This window comes from Nycticebus coucang, chromosome 23 (genome assembly GCF_027406575.1).
Source record: "Nycticebus coucang isolate mNycCou1 chromosome 23, mNycCou1.pri, whole genome shotgun sequence".
Classification (NCBI taxonomy): domain Eukaryota; kingdom Metazoa; phylum Chordata; class Mammalia; order Primates; family Lorisidae; genus Nycticebus; species Nycticebus coucang.
In genome coordinates, this window is record NC_069802.1 from 38,866,016 (window position 1) to 38,883,510 (window position 17,495).

At 43.2% G+C, this 17,495-nt stretch overlaps 1 protein-coding gene across 8 annotated transcripts in view; it reads right to left on the bottom strand.

Moving 5' to 3' along the window:
* Nucleotides 1-418: 418 nt before the first annotated feature.
* PIGG (phosphatidylinositol glycan anchor biosynthesis class G) overlaps nt 419-17,495 on the bottom strand; it is a 50,366-nt gene continuing 33,289 nt past the window's right edge. For 5 of the 8 annotated variants that reach the window (XM_053577498.1, XM_053577500.1, XM_053577496.1 and 2 more), the window contains 2 exons: nt 14,422-14,582; nt 8,386-8,962 (listed from right to left, as the gene is read on the bottom strand). In XM_053577498.1, the coding sequence (XP_053433473.1) occupies nt 8,746-8,962; nt 14,422-14,582 (378 nt within the window). In that variant the 3' untranslated portion in view covers nt 8,386-8,745. Of the gene's footprint in view, nt 937-8,385; nt 8,963-14,421; nt 14,583-17,495 lie in introns of those variants that run through there. The other 3 variants (XM_053577497.1, XM_053577501.1, XM_053577503.1) reach the window with 3 other exon arrangements.

Below are 17,495 nucleotides of genomic sequence, written 5' to 3' on the forward strand. Positions count from 1 at the left end.
CTCAGTAGCAAGTGCTGGGAATGTGAGTGTGACCAGTGACAATGTGGTCCAGTACTAGAGATAGACTTCTCCCACCAGCAAAGAACATGGGCCAAACACCCTAAATCCATCACACAGTTGATGGGACAGCAGTAGATGTTGGAAGGCTCTAGGGAGGGTGTTGATTCCAGAAGTTGGAGAAGCAGGCTGGGGCCTGAAAGTGCCCAAGGTTCAAGGGAGCAGGGGCCCTGTGGAGACCCTCTGAGGGGCTCAGGGGTCACTGAGGCTGCAGGGAGGAGAGGGAAGTAGAGGGACCCAGTAGCCAAAGATACTCTGATGTTGATCAGACAAGGGGGAGGAGTAAGGTGTTAGGAAGGCTCTAGGGCAACATGATGGAGCTGCAGGCAAGGGTCTCTACTACCCCAGACTCCTGGGCCACCTCAAGGACTTGGACCATCTCAGGGGCGTGGACCATTGTAGTGGCTGGGACATTTCAGGAGATTGCATTTACTTCCTAGGGTTACCATAACACAATTCCACAGACTGCTGGCTTCAAACAGCAATTTTTATTTTCTCACAGTTGGAAGGCGATGTCTGGCCCAAGATGTCACAGGCTTAGCTCTTTCTAGAAGCTCCGAGGAGTCAGTCTGGTGACGGCAGCAGTGTTCCGGGGAAGCAGAATCATCACTCCCTCCTGGCCTCTGCCTTCTCCTGGTGCTCTCCCCTGTAACTCTCTGCCTTTTCTGCCCTTTGTAAGGACACTCTTGTTGGACTTAGGTCCCATCCTAATCCAGTATGATCTGCAAAGACTCCATTTCCAAGTAAGGCCATGTTCTGAGGTTCTACCCAGTGCAGAGCTCAGCAGAGGTTTTGTGGTGGCTTCTTTTCTCTGGGATACACTACTTCCTTCCTGCCTGTGCACTGCGGACTTCAGGTGACAGCAGCAAGGAGCTATCCCTGTAGTGGTTGACAAAGGCAAGTGCACATTAGGCCGCAGATATTCATGAACCAGAATAGATCTGTCAGATGAATATCTAATCAATCAACCAATAAAAAGCTAAAACATTAAGAGTAATTTCGTAAAAGGATAAAATTTCTGAAAATAAATTATACTGGACTTATTTGCAAATATTTTCAGATAAAAGCCACGGATAACTGAATTATTTCACAAATCCACACTGGTGCATCTCAGCCCCCTCTCAGAGTGGCTGTCCCCAGTCCAAGAATGTGCTGCTCACACTCCCAGAAATCCCTTCTGCAGGGGGCTCTCCCTCTGCAGCCCCTCTGCTTCTCCCTGCCCTGTCTTAGCAGCCTTCCCCTCCCCTCCCAGCCTTGTCTGTTGCTGCTCCTCCTCCTTTCCCTTTCCCTAAGAGCCCCCACTGCCCAGGCCCAGCCTGAGGTCACCTTTGTCTGGGGCCTCCTGCAATCTCCATGGGTCTGCTCTGCTGCAGAACTTCCACACCTGTATGCCCCAGGACCACCTGCCTGTCAGCCTGTACTCAGGTTATTTTTATTCCTTAAATGAGAGACTTCACATTTGGAAGCTCCTCTGCCAGTGTGTGGCTGCCCAAACTGGCTGCTGGATAAGTCTGCTCCACCAGGAGTCTGCCTCAGCACCCATCCTCACTCTCTGGCACAGCCCCATTCATTGCTCATGCATTGCAGCTCACTCCATCCCAGCTTACACCACATCCTGACTCACATCTTGTCCTGGCTCATACCCGGTCCCAGTTTATACCCCGTCCCAGCTTAGACCTCGTCCTGGCTTACACCCCATTTCATCTCACACTGAATCCTGACTCACACCTTGTCCCAGCTCATACCCTGTCCCAGCTTACACTCCATCCTGGATCACACCTCATCCTAGCTCACACTTTATTCCAGCTCACACCCCACCCGGCTCACAGCCTGTCCCTGCTCTCACCCCATCCCAGTGCACACTAGGTGCATCGGCATCACCTCACCAACAGCTCATTTGTTTTATGGGTGCACCGCAGGCTGCGACAAGCACTTCAGGTTCATTAGCCAGGTTTTGCTCCTAAGTGGCATTTGTGGGAGTTCTATAAGTGCAAGTATAGGGTTGCAGGGTAAAAATATCAGTCTCCTTCCAGGCCTCTGGGTGCTGACAACTGCTTCCTTGCCTCCCCTTCAAGGTCCCTCAAGACCCCAAACTCAGCCTTTCCTCCAAAGTTGATCTTCCCCTTCTCAGGAGAGTGGCTCCAGCCCCAACCCCCATTCTATACCATATGCCTGTCACCAAGCCCTTCAATTCAGCACAGGCTGCTAATGAATCTTTATTTTCTTCATTCAATAGCTGCCAACCCTTCCAGGCACCACCAGATGCTGGGACATCAGAGTGGGCACCCATCTCTTTAGCCCACTGCCTGTCACCCTAATTCAGGCCTGTATACACACTCTTTGGGAGAACTATAGAATAAAAATAATTTACATCTTTTTTTTGTACTAAGTTTGGAAATCTTAGTGCGCATCTCAGTTGGACCAGCCACATTTCTGATGCGTAAAGCCACGTTGGCTAGTGGCTGCCAACTGATCTAACTCGGAATAGCCTTTCCCCACACGTGTCCTTAATTTTTACTTAGGAAAAATGTTAAGCATGTAGATTACATACAACAATGTATATCTATCAGTGAAACTCAGTTTGCATTGCCATCAAAAACAAAATACAAAATTTTACTTTTCAATCGTTTAAATTGCTTTTTCTATATTTGGTCCACATTTCTCTTTTATTTTTAAAGATAGAAACTTTTTTTTTGAAACAGTATCTCATTTTGTTGCCCTCCGTAGAGTTCAGTAGTGTCATAGCTCACAGCAACCTCAAACTCTTGGGCGCAAGTGATTTCTTGCCTCAGTGTTCCGAGTAGCTGGGAGTATAGGCACCTGCCATAGTATTTGGCTATTTTTAGAGACAGTGTCTTGCTCTGGCTCAGGCTGGTATTGAACTCTTGAGTTCAAGCAATCCACCCACCTTGGCCTCCTAGAGTGCTAGGATTACAGGTGTAAGCCACTGTGCACGGCCCTATTTTTAAAGATATAAACTTATAGGAATACTCAGAGCTTCCCTGTCATCCTTGCCCCTGACCTTTTGGGTCACACCCAGTTGGAGCTGGTGGTGGGTCACCCAGGCGTGTGTCTGTGCTTGCGTTGGAAGTGTGTGTGTCCACACAGATTATATTGTATTGTTTGTAATTTTAAAACTTTACATAAATTATGTTGCACTGCATTTAATCTTGATGCAATAAGCTTTTTAACACTCAACATTATGTTTTTGAGATTCATTTAGTGGTGGTACATGTAGGCTTGGTCCATTTATTCTGACATATTGTATATTCTTTGTGTAGATAAACTATAGTCTAGTTAGCAGTCCCCACCGAGGGGTCCCTCACTTCTTTCCTTTTTTACCTTTATAATTAGTGCTGCAATGAAAACCCTTCTACCTGCTTTATTGCTCATGGGTAAGACTTCCTCCAAGTCTCTCGCCTCTGCACAGATCAGAGGGGATGCTGTTTCGGCTCTGTGGCAGTGCTGTGCACAATGAAGGTCCCACATGTGGATAGGTGTAGGCCACACACAGCTGCAGTACAGGAAGCCCAGCTTTTCTGCCTCCCCAGCACTCAGTATTACTTTGTCCTGTGCTGGTTTCTGTGAAGTGATATCTTGTCCTAATCTGCATTTCCAGTTATTAGTGAAGTGTCTTTACTGGCTTCAGTGTTTTCTATCGTGTTACTATTCCCCAGCTTTCAAAAAGTTTTGTGTTTTTACTTTTTGATTTTTTTTTTTAGGATTTCATTGCACATACTTCGAATACTACTCCTTTGTGGTTTGAAAATATCTTACCCTGGAGTGTAGTTGTTTTTTCATTTGGCAAAAAGTTAATCACATTTATGAATCTTTTCCTTTAAGACTTGTGCTTCCTGTTTCTTAATTAGGAAATCCTCCTTTATCCTGATGTTTCCTTGTCTTGTAAAAGTTTTAATATTTTGGTCTTTAATCCATCTGATAATTTATTTTTGTTTGTAATGAGAGGTAGAGATCTTATTTTGCCCATCATCCTGTATCTTTATCTATAAATATGCATAGATATCTTTTACAACTTTGTCTTTTATTACATGAATAACTAGATTATTCCAGCACTTTACTTTTATTATCTGTTGAGCCAATTACTTCATAGCCTTTATAACCTGTTATTTCTGAACTGTGACATCACATCTCACATGCACTGACGCTCCACGTCTACACTGTCCTACTTTGTGCTCTGCTTTCTCTTCTATAGATGATGTCTCACATATTTCTTCTTCATGTTTTCACCTGCTCCTGGCACTTTCCACTTGTACTTAAGACAGTGACATGTCACGTGGTGCCCTCCAGCACTCAGATGGGAAATGCACTGAGTTTGCAGATTAATTTGGGTAGAATGCCATCCTGACAGTTTTGAGTCCTTCCATGTTTGAATGGGCCTTTGTCTCTACTTATTTACATCTTCTTTTGTTTCTTCATAAATACCTCTCTCTGCAAAGGCCCTGCATAACTTTTTTTATATTCTCCTTGGGATGCATTTTGGTTGTAAATCTTGTCTTTTTAAAAGCTACATTTTGTATTTGCTTGTTGCTAAAGGCTATTACAGACCTGGTAAGCTAATTTTGTACCCAGTGACATTGCTAAAATTTTTTTTCTAATTCTAATTATTTATCTATGTCCAATATCATCTGTGTTTGTTTCCCGCTTTGCGTCACTCTGCATGTTTCTGGTCTAACTTTGCTTGCTGAGGTCTCAAGCACATCCCTGCAGGGAGCGAAAGCCTGGATACTTCTGTGCCTTGTCATTAGGATCTTGGTAGATACCTCTTAACAAATGAAGGAGCATGAGGTTTTTTGTTAATCAAAATGGGAATTCTATCAATTTTTTAATCTATTGGTGTGATCAGTTTTTCTCTATTTTGTTGACATAGTAGATTACGGTAACATATGCAATACAACATCCATAGTTGACCACCTCCCTACATTGACCACCTCAAGCTGACCTAATTTTCAGAGACTGGACATGCACCGCATGTACATTATCAGTACAGTAGACCTAGTTCCTTAGGCTGACCAGTTTGTTACAGAGGTTCTACTGTATTTTAATTTTAAATCAAACTAATAATGTACGCTGTACAATTGTTTCACTTCTCTTCCTTCTTTCCAACCTTACAAGCAACCACTTTCTTTAGGAATATGCCATTGTATTTGTGGGAAAAACAGGCACATTCTATTCTCGTTATTTCCGAGTTCACCGATTTCTTACCCTGAGCCTTGGCTGACTACATTCCCTTCTTTCCCAGTAGTCTCATTCTGTGCATATACAGGGTGTCCATAAAGTTAATTTACTATGTTAAACTACTTTTTAATAAACATATAGGTCAAATCAGTATCTACTTACTATAAACTTCATCCATAGTGTTCCCTGACGATATTTTCCTTCTCCCTCGACTATTTTCCTCAAAGTTACCAACTGATTTTTTTCTGTGAACCTATTTACAACAATCTCTAACTTTTGGGAGAAGTGATGACCTTCTCTCAGTGCTCAAAGGTGCTTGGCGACCCAGGGCTTTTTTCAGTAGAGCCCCCCAGCCCACCCCTTCCCACGTGTGGAGGCCTCCTGCTTTCCCTCAGCTCTTGCCTGGAGCCCATTGTCCCAAGATTTGGGTGAGGTGGCCCACCACCCACGTGTCTCGCCTAGCTGCAGGGCCATGGTGTGCCCACTCCACAAGGACATCCCCACATCCCAGGCCAGCTCCCTGTCCAGTGAAGGTGCCTCTGATGTGTGTAAGCTGTGCATATGCCAGGCCACTGCTTCATTTCTTGTGGTGAAGCATGTCCCCAGTGTGATGAAGGCACTCTCTGCGTGTCCTGCTTGTCTACAAATCTTTTTCTATCCTTACACAGTGCTGCTGCTCAGCACGCCGTTGCAGGGCTTAGTGCATCATAGTTTGGTTTTACACCATACACAACCTCAGCTAACAACAAAGCACAATTTCTATCACAATTTCTCGAAGGAAGAAACTACTGCTTAAGAATCCTACAAAAGGCATAGACACCAGACTGATATTACATAGATGAAAATATTTAGGAAGTAAACATTTTTGATTCCTTTTTGAAAAAATTATTAGGTAATAAAATCTATCCTGCAAAGTGAGACAAGAAAATCAACAATTTAGCAGATGGAAAGAACCAGGGGTGAGAATGAGTCCTTTATTACAGAATTAAAAGTGCTCAATTCTGTAAATTACAGAACAAAATATGCAGGTTACAAATGATAATTTTACAGAAAATTTGGTAAATAGGGGAAGGAAGAATGTGTGGTAACTTTGTTATCTTTTATATCAGGGAGTCATTAGACATAGACTAAAATAGGAAAGAGTAGCTAATTTTCAAAAATCAACATTTATCTCAGTGTTTCTGAAATAACATGTTTTTTAATTTTCTAAGAATATTTTATGAAATTTTCTTATAATAAAAAAATTTGTCCAAAATTCAGCATTTTCCTTTGGTTTCATTTTTAATTTTTCTGTTAAATTCAGAAAAATGGCTTTGGAGCCAGAACTGTGCTATGCAGCTTGACCCTCAGGTGTGCATCCAGCCATGCTCCCTCCCGCTCTCCTTTCCTCTTCCATCCAGAGAGACACTGTGAATTGTTTTCACTAATTTGTTGTTGCTTCTGAAGGGTGAGGTTTTAAATGTTTTGAGTTCAATTCTCTAATTCCTTTTAGATTACATTATTTTTCTGAATCAGAAGAGTTTTAAAGGCAAAGGCCACAGTGGGTAAACTGCTGGTGCCTGAGTGTGGATTAGGGCAGGTCACTCCCATACTGGCTCCCACCAGGACACCCACACCCCTTACAGAAGCAGCAGCAGTGATTAAAGTAATTATATCTCAGCCTGTGTGACGTGGGAAGTGTGTGGAGGGCGGTACTCAGAACTTCTAGTGTCTCCAGGATGGGCCCTTGGCCATAGAACCCCATTTTTACTGTAAAGAAGGAAAACCTGGTTATTAGAATTTGGTTATCTGCCAGACATTTCCTTGAAGAAAAATACCACTCAAGAAAAAAAGCCACTATGTGCTGCCAATCACAAAATTTATGACTTCACAAATGTTTGGAAACATCTGCCAAAGTCAACATCTCAGTGAGACTTTTCTGATGAGACTGAGGGTGACATAACAAGTGATGTTGGTATTAAATAACAAACTAAATCAACCCTTGGAAATCTATATAACTCAGTGAACTGTCATTTTCCAAACAACAATGCAGAAGTTATAGAATCACATCTGGGTAAAAGATCCATTCTGAGTGTAGGAGATAGTGATTTTTATTGCAACAAGACAAGAAAGTGCATTGAAACAGTTTCAGATTCCAGATTGCAACTCACCTTGTTTAAAATAAATTTTCTTTTGAAATAGTTTAAGACTGACTCATAAGAAGTTGCAGAAATAGTACAGAGTTTCAAGTGCCTTTCCCCCAGGGCCATAGCCATATTACATTGTTAAAACCAGGAAAGTGACATGGGTATAATTCTATTAAGTCAGTTACAACCTCTGCAAAATTTCACCAGTTTTTACTGTGCTCATTTCCTTTTCTGTTGTCCAACTAACCTTTGAGAAACTACCATTTGCTGAGTTTTGGTGTTGGTATTAAAAAAGAACACCCACAGTGATCAGAATAAAGATATTAAAAAATTTCTCCTTTCTGCTACTTATCCATGTAAGGCTGGTTTTTATACTTCGACCACTCATATCACAACAGATAAAATGCAGAATCCAAGTTGGACATTAGATTCACAAAAATAGAAAACAATGCCATTCTTCTCAATAAATATTTTTGTTTTGGAAGATGTAGTTATTTTTCTGTAAAATGTCATAGATTAATTTTTTTTAATGAATTATTTGCTTTAGTTGTCATTTAAGATGCCGTAAATACTAACACATGTAACTCACATAATAAACCCAAGCTCCCTAAGATCCTCAGTGGCACTGAGGACTGCAGGAGTGCTGGGATCCGCAAGGTGAACCTCGCAGCAGTTGTACCTCTGCCCACAGAGACCAGGGTCCCTAAAAGTCATGCATGCCAAAAAAAAAAAAAAATAAATAAATAAAAACAACCAATAGATACCTTTTTACTCATCATATATTTGGGTTAGATCATAACTTATCCAGAGGAAAATTAAAAATTCATTAATTTCTAGAGGGATGGTTAATAGGGGAAATATGATGCAAACCATAAGCATTTTTTTTTTTTTTTTTGAGACAAAGTCTCAAGCTGTCACCCTGGGTAGAGTGCTGTGGCATCACAGTTCACAGCAACATCAAACTCTAATCGCTTAAGCGATTTTCTTGCCTCAGCCTCCCTAGTAGTTGGGACTATAGGTACCTGCCACAATGCCTGGCTTTTTTTTGTTGTTGTTGTAGTTATTGTTGTTTTGGCTGGCCTGGGCCAGGTTCAAAACCACTACTCTTTGTATGTAGCCAGTGCCCTGCTAACTGAGCTATGGGTGCCGCCCAGACTATAAGTATTCTAAAGTGACCTTTTATTAAACTACTTATTATTTAATCTAAACTCAGGCACAGTGGTCAAACAAATTAAAACCATTTGTTAATGTCATAAAATTCATATTTTTAAATGATCTTGCATTTAAACAGATTCTACAATATCCAAATCCATGAAGTAAATAGCAGACTTTAAAAATATATTACTTTTCCAGTGTCCAGCTTAGTCTAATAATTTGTGAGGCTGGCTTGATCCATGGCTGTGAAGAATACACAAATAGCAGCTGTAATGAGTAGGTGCATTCCCTCATAGAGAAGTTTTGGAGAAAATACACTCCATATAAACAAATGATAACGCAGGGATGTCACCAAAATGATGTACGTGGAAACTGGTATAGAACAAATCAGTGCGTAGCAGAAGCAAGCATGACTCAGCGCTGAATCACTGTTAACAGAAAAGAAAATGTGCATTAGTGAAGATCACAAGATGGCGGCCAAGTAACAGCTTCCTTGCATCTGGGCACCGTGAGTCTGGGGAGATAAGACTCCAGGCATCTCTGGCTGGTGGGATCTGCCTATAATCATCCCTTTGAGGATACAGGGAGTCAGCGAGAGACTTCTGGACCCCAAGAGTTGGACAAAACAGTGGAAAACTGGCAAGTAATTGTGTGTGTTCGATGGGCCTAATCCCGCCAACAGCTGTAAGGGCAGTAGCAGCGAGACTGCAAACCGGAAAGGCCTTACCTGTGAACTGTTTTGGTGTCTTTGGACTTGGCACTCAGTTGAACTGCCTTGGGGAGAGCTCGAGTGGGAGTGCAGAGAACTTTGGGCGTTGTCTGGGACCCCAGACTGAGCCGCTGAGCCAGACAGAGCCAATAGTGTTTGGCTGTGGGCCACAGGAAGCCATTGTGAGAGAACTACCCCAACAAGGTCTGCCCTAGGGGTTGCAGAGAAAGGACTGGGCGGGACCTAGTAACCTAGTGACTGAGCAGCCTAAAGGCGGGGTCTGAGCTGCCTTACAGCCCTAACCCTCAGGGGCAGAGTGAGACCGGTTTTGGCACACTGGGTAAGTGGATAGCCACTTCACCAGTGATGCCAGCAACAAGCACTTTCCTGGGAAAGCTTCTGCAAGTTTAGAAGCTTAAAGTGCCTTTTAAGAGGGCTGAAAAGAGACTTAGGGTGTCTACCCTGTGGGGTTTGAGAAAACAGTGGAGGCCTCCAGTCGTATCAGCATTGTAATTAACATCTCATACCCCAGAAGACTGTTGCACAGACAATATTCAACAAGATATATATACTGCTTTGTTTTTGGTTGTTTTTTTGTTTATTTTGATGTTGTTGTTGTTTTGTTTTTTAATTTCAACCTTTTCCGTACAGATTTTTTTCTTTTCTTTCTCCAGTTTTCTAGTATAAATACAATTTCCCATTGCTGCCTTTTTCAATAACTAGAACTTCATTTTTGCTAGTGTTTCTACCCCTATTATTTGGTTTTTAACCCAATTTTATCCCGTAAAGTTTTCTGTTTGCTTGTTTTGGTTTGATTTATAGCATTTTTGTCTTTCTTCTCTACTTGGTGGAGGTGGGGTACTGTGTCTGATAAGCTTAGCAAAGAGTTGCTGACCTCAAGGGAACCACCCAAACGGGTACCCCCAGAGGTTGGAGTTTTTTAAGGTTGTGTCAAAGTACCCTACTGTACACCTATATTGCTCTGTCTCCCTCTTTCTGTGCCTCTTTTCTTTTTGTCAATATTCCTTTTACCCACCCCCTCTCCTTTCTGTATTTTCTTTTCGTTCTTTCCTTCTTGCTTTTCAACCTTCTTATCCTTCTGGTCCTATACCAAAAGGACTCATCGAAACCTTAGTCCACAGGCACGGGAACTTAAAGAGCAAGAGGAAGTGAAAGGAAAATTAGGGCAAGGAAACAGAAAAAAGAAATCACTCATGAGGAAGAATCAGCAGAAAACTCCAGGCAACATGAAGAACCAGTCCAGAACAACCCCTCCAAGGGACATGAGGTAGCTACTGCAGAGGATTCCACCAATAAAGAAATGTTAGGAATGACAGGGAATTTAGAATATACAAGATGAAAACAATGAAGGAAATGATGGAAACAATGAAGGAAACTGCTAATAAAGTGGAAAATAACCAAAAGGAAATCCAAAAACAGAATCAAATAGAGATTAACGATATGAAGAATACAGAAAGGATATAGCAGAGCTGAAGGAACTGAAGCAGTCAATTAGGGAACTTAAAGATGTAATGCAAAGTATCAGCAACAGGTTAGACCACGCAGAAGAAAGAATTTCAGAGGTAGAGGACAAAGTTCTTGAGATAACTCAGATAGTAAAAGAGGCAGAAAAGAAGAGAGAGAAAGCAGAACATTCACTGTCAGAATTATGGGACCTTAGGAATCCCAGAAGGGGAAGAAGAATGCCCCAGAGGAATGGAAGCAATACTAGAGAATATCATAAAAGAAAATTTCCCAAATATCACCAAAGATTCTGACACACTGCTTTCAGAGGGATATAGGACCCCAGGTCGCCTCAACTCTAACCAAGCTTCTCCAGGACACATTGTGATGAACCTGTCCAAAGTCAAGACAAAAGAAAAGATTCTGCAAGCTGCCAGAAGTAAGTACCAGTTGACCTACAGGGGCCAATCCATCAGAGTGACTGCAGACTTCTCTAATGAAACTTTCCAAACAAGAAGACAATGGTCATCTACCTTTAATCTACTTAAACAGAACAATTTCCAGCCCAGAATTTTGTACCCTGCTAAGCTAAGCTTTAAAATTGATGGAGAAATCAAATCATTTACAGATATACAAACATTGAGGAAATTCTCCACAACAAGACGCGCTCTATAGGAAATACTTCAACCTGTTCTACACACTGACCATCACAATGGATCAGCAGCAAAGTAAGAACTCAGAAATTAAAGGACAGAACCTAACCGCCACACTGATGCAAAAGATAAAACTAAGCAATGGACTCTCACAAAATAAGATGAATAGAACACTACCACACTTATCAATTATCTCAATAAATGTTAATGGCTTGAATTCCCCACTGAAGAGACATAGATTGGCTGACTGGATTAAAAAACACAAGCCATCCATTTGCTGTCTGCAAGAAAACACACTTGGCTTCGAAAGACAAATTAAAGCTCCGAGTCAAGGGTTGGAAGACAATTTTTCAGGCAAATGGAATTCAGAAGAAAAGAGGAGTTGCGATCTTATTTTCAGATACATGTGGATTTAAAGCAACTAAAGTCAAAAAAGACAAAGATGGTCACTTTATATTGGTCAAGGGAAAAATACAACAAGAAGACGTTTTAATTCTAAATATTTATGCACCCCATTTAAATGCTCCCAGATTCTTGAAACAGACTTTACTCAGTCTGAGCAATATGATATCCGATAATACCATAATAACAGGGGACTTTAACACTCCTCTTACAGAGCTGGACAGATCCTCTAAACAGAAATTAAACAAAGATATAAGAGATTTAAATGAGACCCTAGAACAACTGTGCTTGATAGACGCATATAGAACACTCCATCCCAAATTTAAAGAATACACATTCTTCTCATCACCCCATGGAACATTCTCCAAAATTGATCATATCCTGGGACACAAAATAAATATCAACAGAATAAAAAGAATTGAAATTTTACCTTGTATCTTCTCAGATCATAAGGCACTAAGGGTGGAACTCAACTCTAACAGAAACGTTCGACCCCACACAAAGACATGGAAATTAAACAATCTTCTGTTGAATAACAGATGGGTGCAGGAAGAAATAAAACAGGAAATTATTAACTTCCTTGAGCATAACAACAATGAAGACACAAGCTACCAAAACCTGTGGGATACTGTAAAAGCAGTTTTGAGAGGAAAATTTATTGCTTTAGATGCCTACATTCGAAAAACAGAAAGAGAGCGCATGAACAAACTCACAAGCCATCTTATGGAGTTGGAAAAAGAAGAACAATCTAAGCCTAATGTCAGTAGAAGAAAAGAAATCTCCAAAATCAAATCAGAGATCAATAAAATTGAAAACAAAAGAATCATTCGGAAAATTAATGAAACAAGGAGTTGGTTTTTTGAAAAAATTAATAAAATAGATAAACCATTGGCCAGACTAACGAGAAATAGAAAATAGAAAAGTAAAATGTGTAGTAATCTCAATCAGAAATGATAAAGGGGAAATAACAACAGATCCCACAGAGATACAAGAGGTCATCTCTGTATACTACCAGAAACTCTATGCCCAGAAATTTGACAATGTGAAGGAAATGGATCAATATTTGGAATCACACCCTCTCCCTAGACTTAGCCAGGAAGAAATAGACCTCCTGAACAGACCAATTTCAAGCACTGAGATTAAAGAAACAATAAAAAAGCTTCCAACCAAAAAATGCCCTGGTCCAGATGGCTTCACACCAGAATTCTATCAAACCTTCAAGGAAGAGCTTATTCCTGTACTGCAGAAATTATTACAAAAAATTGAGGAAGAAGGAATCTTCCCCAACACATTCTATGAAGCAAACATCACCCTGATACCAAAACCAGGAAAAGACCCAACCAAAAAGGAGAATTTCAGACCAATCTCACTCATGAATATAGATACAAAAATTCTCAACAAAATCCTAGCCAACAGATTACAGCTTATCATCAAAAAAGTCATACATCATGATCAAGTAGGTTTCATCCCAGGGATGCAAGGCTGGTTTAACATACGCAAGTCCATAAACGTTATCCACCATATTAACAGAGGCAAAAATAAAGATCACATGATCCTCTCAATAGATGCAGAAAAAGCATTTGATAAAATCCAGCATCCTTTTCTAATTAGAACACTGAAGAGTATAGGCATAGGTGGCACATTTCTAAAACTGAAATGTGAAGCTATCTATGACGAACCCACAGCTAATATTTTACTGAATGGAGTAAAACTAAAAGCTTTTCCTCTTAAAACTGGAACCAGACAACGTTGTCCTCTGTCACCTTTACTATTCAACATAGTGCTGGAAGTTCTAGCCAATACAATTAGGCAAGACAAGGAAATAATGGGAATCCGAATGGGAGCAGAGGAGGTCAAACTCTCCCTCTTTGCTGATGACATGATCTTATACTTAGAGAATCCCAAAGACTCAACCACAAGACTCCTAGAAGTCATCAAAAAATACATTAATGTTTCAGGATATAAAATCAATGTCCACAAGTCAGTAGCCTTTGTATACGCCAATAACAGTGAAGATGAGAAGCTAATTAAGGACACAACTCTCTTCACCACAGTTTCAAAGAAAATGAAATACCTAGGAATATACCTAATGAAGGAGGTGAAGGACCTCTACAAAGAAAATTATGAAATCCTCAGAAAGGAAATAGCAGAGGATTTTAACAAATGGAAGAATGCGCCATGCTCATGGATGGGCAGAATCAACATTGTTAATCAACAATCAACATCTGTGCCCCTAGGTTCTCAGAGAGGACATGAAATGTGCACAGCCCCACCACTAGCCCTCTCCACGGTCCTCTAGTGTCCAGTAGAGTTTCTGTAGCCAAGCCAAGTTTCTTTTGGACTTTAGGTCCCCAGAGAAGAAGAAATAGCCTCTATCCATGCTGCCAACCTGGCCACTGGCAAGCAGGAAAACTTCAGGTTGAGGAAAAGATTTTCCTTTTGTGCTCCTAAAACCTTGTGCTGGTATGAAGTGGGGAGACCAGCAAGGTCCCACATGGGCCTGAACCTGGTCCCCCCTCAGACCCCTGATGCCTCAGGCCTTCCAGATACAGAGAGTTCCTTCCTATCTGAGGAAAGGAAGTTGATGAAAAGCCTGTGTCTTTTCATAAAATCAGGCAATCTGCCATCAGATTTGTGAAGAAAAAAGGCGGCACCTCACCTGCTCACTGAGCTCAGGAAATGCACTAAGTGGCTGGCCCACAGCACAGGCCCTGAATACGTCCCAAACACTGTTAGGAACATGGCTGGGATTTCCACATAGGTGTCTAATCCAATGAAGCCCGCCGAGATGTCCACGGTGGCAATGTTGTTGGAGTTGCCCTGAGAGAAGACAAGAGAAGAGCAGACATGGGTCTCACAAGACATGGTACCAACCTCCACAGATGTGGTGTGGAACTTTGCCGGCAAGTACACACATGTGCCTGGCTGGCCTTGCACAAGCTGACTCTCTACCTGCCTGCATTGCTCCAGGTTGAGCAGGAGCAGGTGAGATGGCCAGTGAAGAAATAAGTGGTCCCCAAGGAGCCACGTGCATGTCTACCTGCTATGGGCTGTGGTATCTCACCCCTCATCCAGACCCATGAACCTGCCACAAGACTAACACACGGCCCGCCCCCTGACAAAGGCCTGCTGTCAGAGGGTGGTTGGTACATGTGGGCCTGGGAGGCACAGCTCCCCAGCCTGGCCAATGGGGCAACGCTGGGCCAAAGGTGACTACATGGCTGGGTCCTGTTTGATAGTGACACAGTGGCTATGTTGTGAGTTATTTGCAGAGGGTAGGCCAGATGTTGGGGTGGGGGGAAGGCACAGCCCTGTGCTGTAGATAGGCATCCTGCAGTCAGCTTGTCCACCAGGCCTGTGAGCACTGCCTCCATCTGACTGTTGCCAAGACTCTGGGCAATTATGGCTGAGCTCTGGTGGGTAAAGCGCCATGGGACACAAGGTTGATGCCACACAGCTTCACCCTGCATGTGAGTGGCAGTATTTGGGATCTAAGAAAAGGATCCCCAGCTGGACACAGTGGCTCATGCCTGTAATCCCTGATTACAGTTCAGGAGGATGAGGTGGGAGGATCACTCAATGCAAAAGTTTGAGACCATCCTGAGCAATTTGCTGAGACCCTGTCTCCACAAAAAAAAAAAAAAAAGAGAGAGAGAGAGAAAAATAGTCAGGCATGGTGGTGATGCATGCCTGCAGCTCCAGCTACTTGGGAGGCTGACATGGGAGGATCGCTTGAGCACAGAAGTTTGAGGTTGCAGTGAGCTATGATAATGCCACAGCACTCTAGCCTGGGCAACAGGGTAAGACCTTGTCTCAAAAAAAAAAAACAACAAAAGGCTTGGCGCCAGTAGCACAGTGGTTACGGCACCAGCCGCGTACACCGAAGTCAGCGGGTTAGAACCCACCTTGGGCCAGCTAACCAACAATGATAACTGCAACAAAAAAATAGCCAGGTGTTGTAGTGGTTGCCTGTAGTCCCAGCTACTTGGGAAGCTGAGGCAAGAGAATTGCTTAAGCCCAACAGTTTGAGGTTGCTGTGAGCTGTGACGCCATGGCACTCTACCCAGGGTGACATAGTGAAACTCTGAAAACAACAACAACAACAACAACAACAACAACAACAACAACAGGATCTCCTAAGATTCTGCCTCAATCTGTATCAATTCTGTATCTATTATGCCAAGTTTTCTTCAGACATTTGCAATCTGAAAGCACATGTCTCTATCAAGCCTAGTCAATGTCCCTCTCTGGAATCTTTCTGAGGGCCCACAGAACAACTCAGGTGCGTGGAGTTGCAATGTGTAGTCACTTCTAGTTTTGCTCTTACCCTAGGCCCCATCCCTTTGATTTAACTCCATTCTCCACCTCCTTTTAAATCCACATGACTCATGGTCACCTGGGCTCTCCCAGAAGGCCCAACTGTGAGCACAAAATTCCTGTGTCTGGAAGCCCTTCCTTAGGGGGCCTGAGGAGGCAAAGACATAGGAGCAGCAGGTGGTGCTGGAGATGCTGGAGGGAAGGATATGAGGGGAGGAGGAAGGGGAGGAAGAGGAGCAGAGGAAGAGGAAGGGAGGGAGGGGCAGGCTACATGAAGGGAAGGTGGAAAGGTGAAAGCAGATCTGACACCTCTGAGGCTGCGGGTGACCCCTTGTAGGCTCAGCTAGGCACCAAAGTGCTGACCACATTGCTGTTTCAGTAGCCAGTGGCATGTGCTGAGTATGCTGAGGCTTTGCTAGTATTACCTGTCCTGACGCAGTGAATTATTACACTTGTACAGAGAGGAAACCGAGGTAGAGTGTCCCAGGGTCTGAGCACAGGTGAGGGCAGCAGACAGTACAGGTACCATACTCCTGACTGCTGCAATGCTAAGGACCTGCTGAGCTCGAGGGCAGGGTCAGGGATAAGGCAGTGACCACAATGAAGGGAAAGAGACTCAACCTAAAAAATGGGCCCTGGTGAGGGGAGAAGGTGAGAGGTGAGGAGGTGGGAAGGGAGGGGTGTTGAGGCCTGGTCTGCTGCTCACTGCCATGACAGGCTATGCCTATCTTGACCAGCCTGAGTCTTTGCTGACTCTGCTTGCAGTGATTCCTGCCACTGGGAAGGTAGCTGCTGCAGGAATACCAGTGGCCTCTGGACATGTTGCCCAACTGTCTGAGGCAGCACTGTGACCCCGGGCACCACAGGCCGTGGCTGTGTTATGTATGTCTCATAACCACTGTGGCATCATAGCTATGCCTTGCAGAGGAGCAGCGCCCACTCCAGAGGCTGTCCCCAGCCCAGAGTCATAACTACCGGGTGGCACAGCCCAGGCTCATCCAGGCTCCTGACCCTGCACAGTAGCTTGGAACTATTTATTATCCCATGTAAAGATAAGGAAACTGAGGCCCAGCAAAGCCTGTCAGAGCTCACCTAGTTTCAAAGTGCTGGGAAGCAGCATGAAGCTCTGTTGAGGACACCCAGAGCTTGTGCCCCTCCCCATGCTCCCCAACAAGCATGGGACCTGACAGCTGGGAGACCTGCAGCTAGTTCCAAGGGAGCTGGGGGTTGAGGAGACTAGAAGGGCCAGGGGGGCAAAAGGTGGTACCAAGGATCTGAGCATTGGTCATGGTACCATAGATTGGAGAGAATGCTTGAGCATGTACAGATTTCTGTAACTTCACCCCTGCACCTTTGGGTTTCCAGGTCAAAGGGTCAAACAGAGAAATGCCTAAAGCTGTGGGCTGCTCTGTGGAT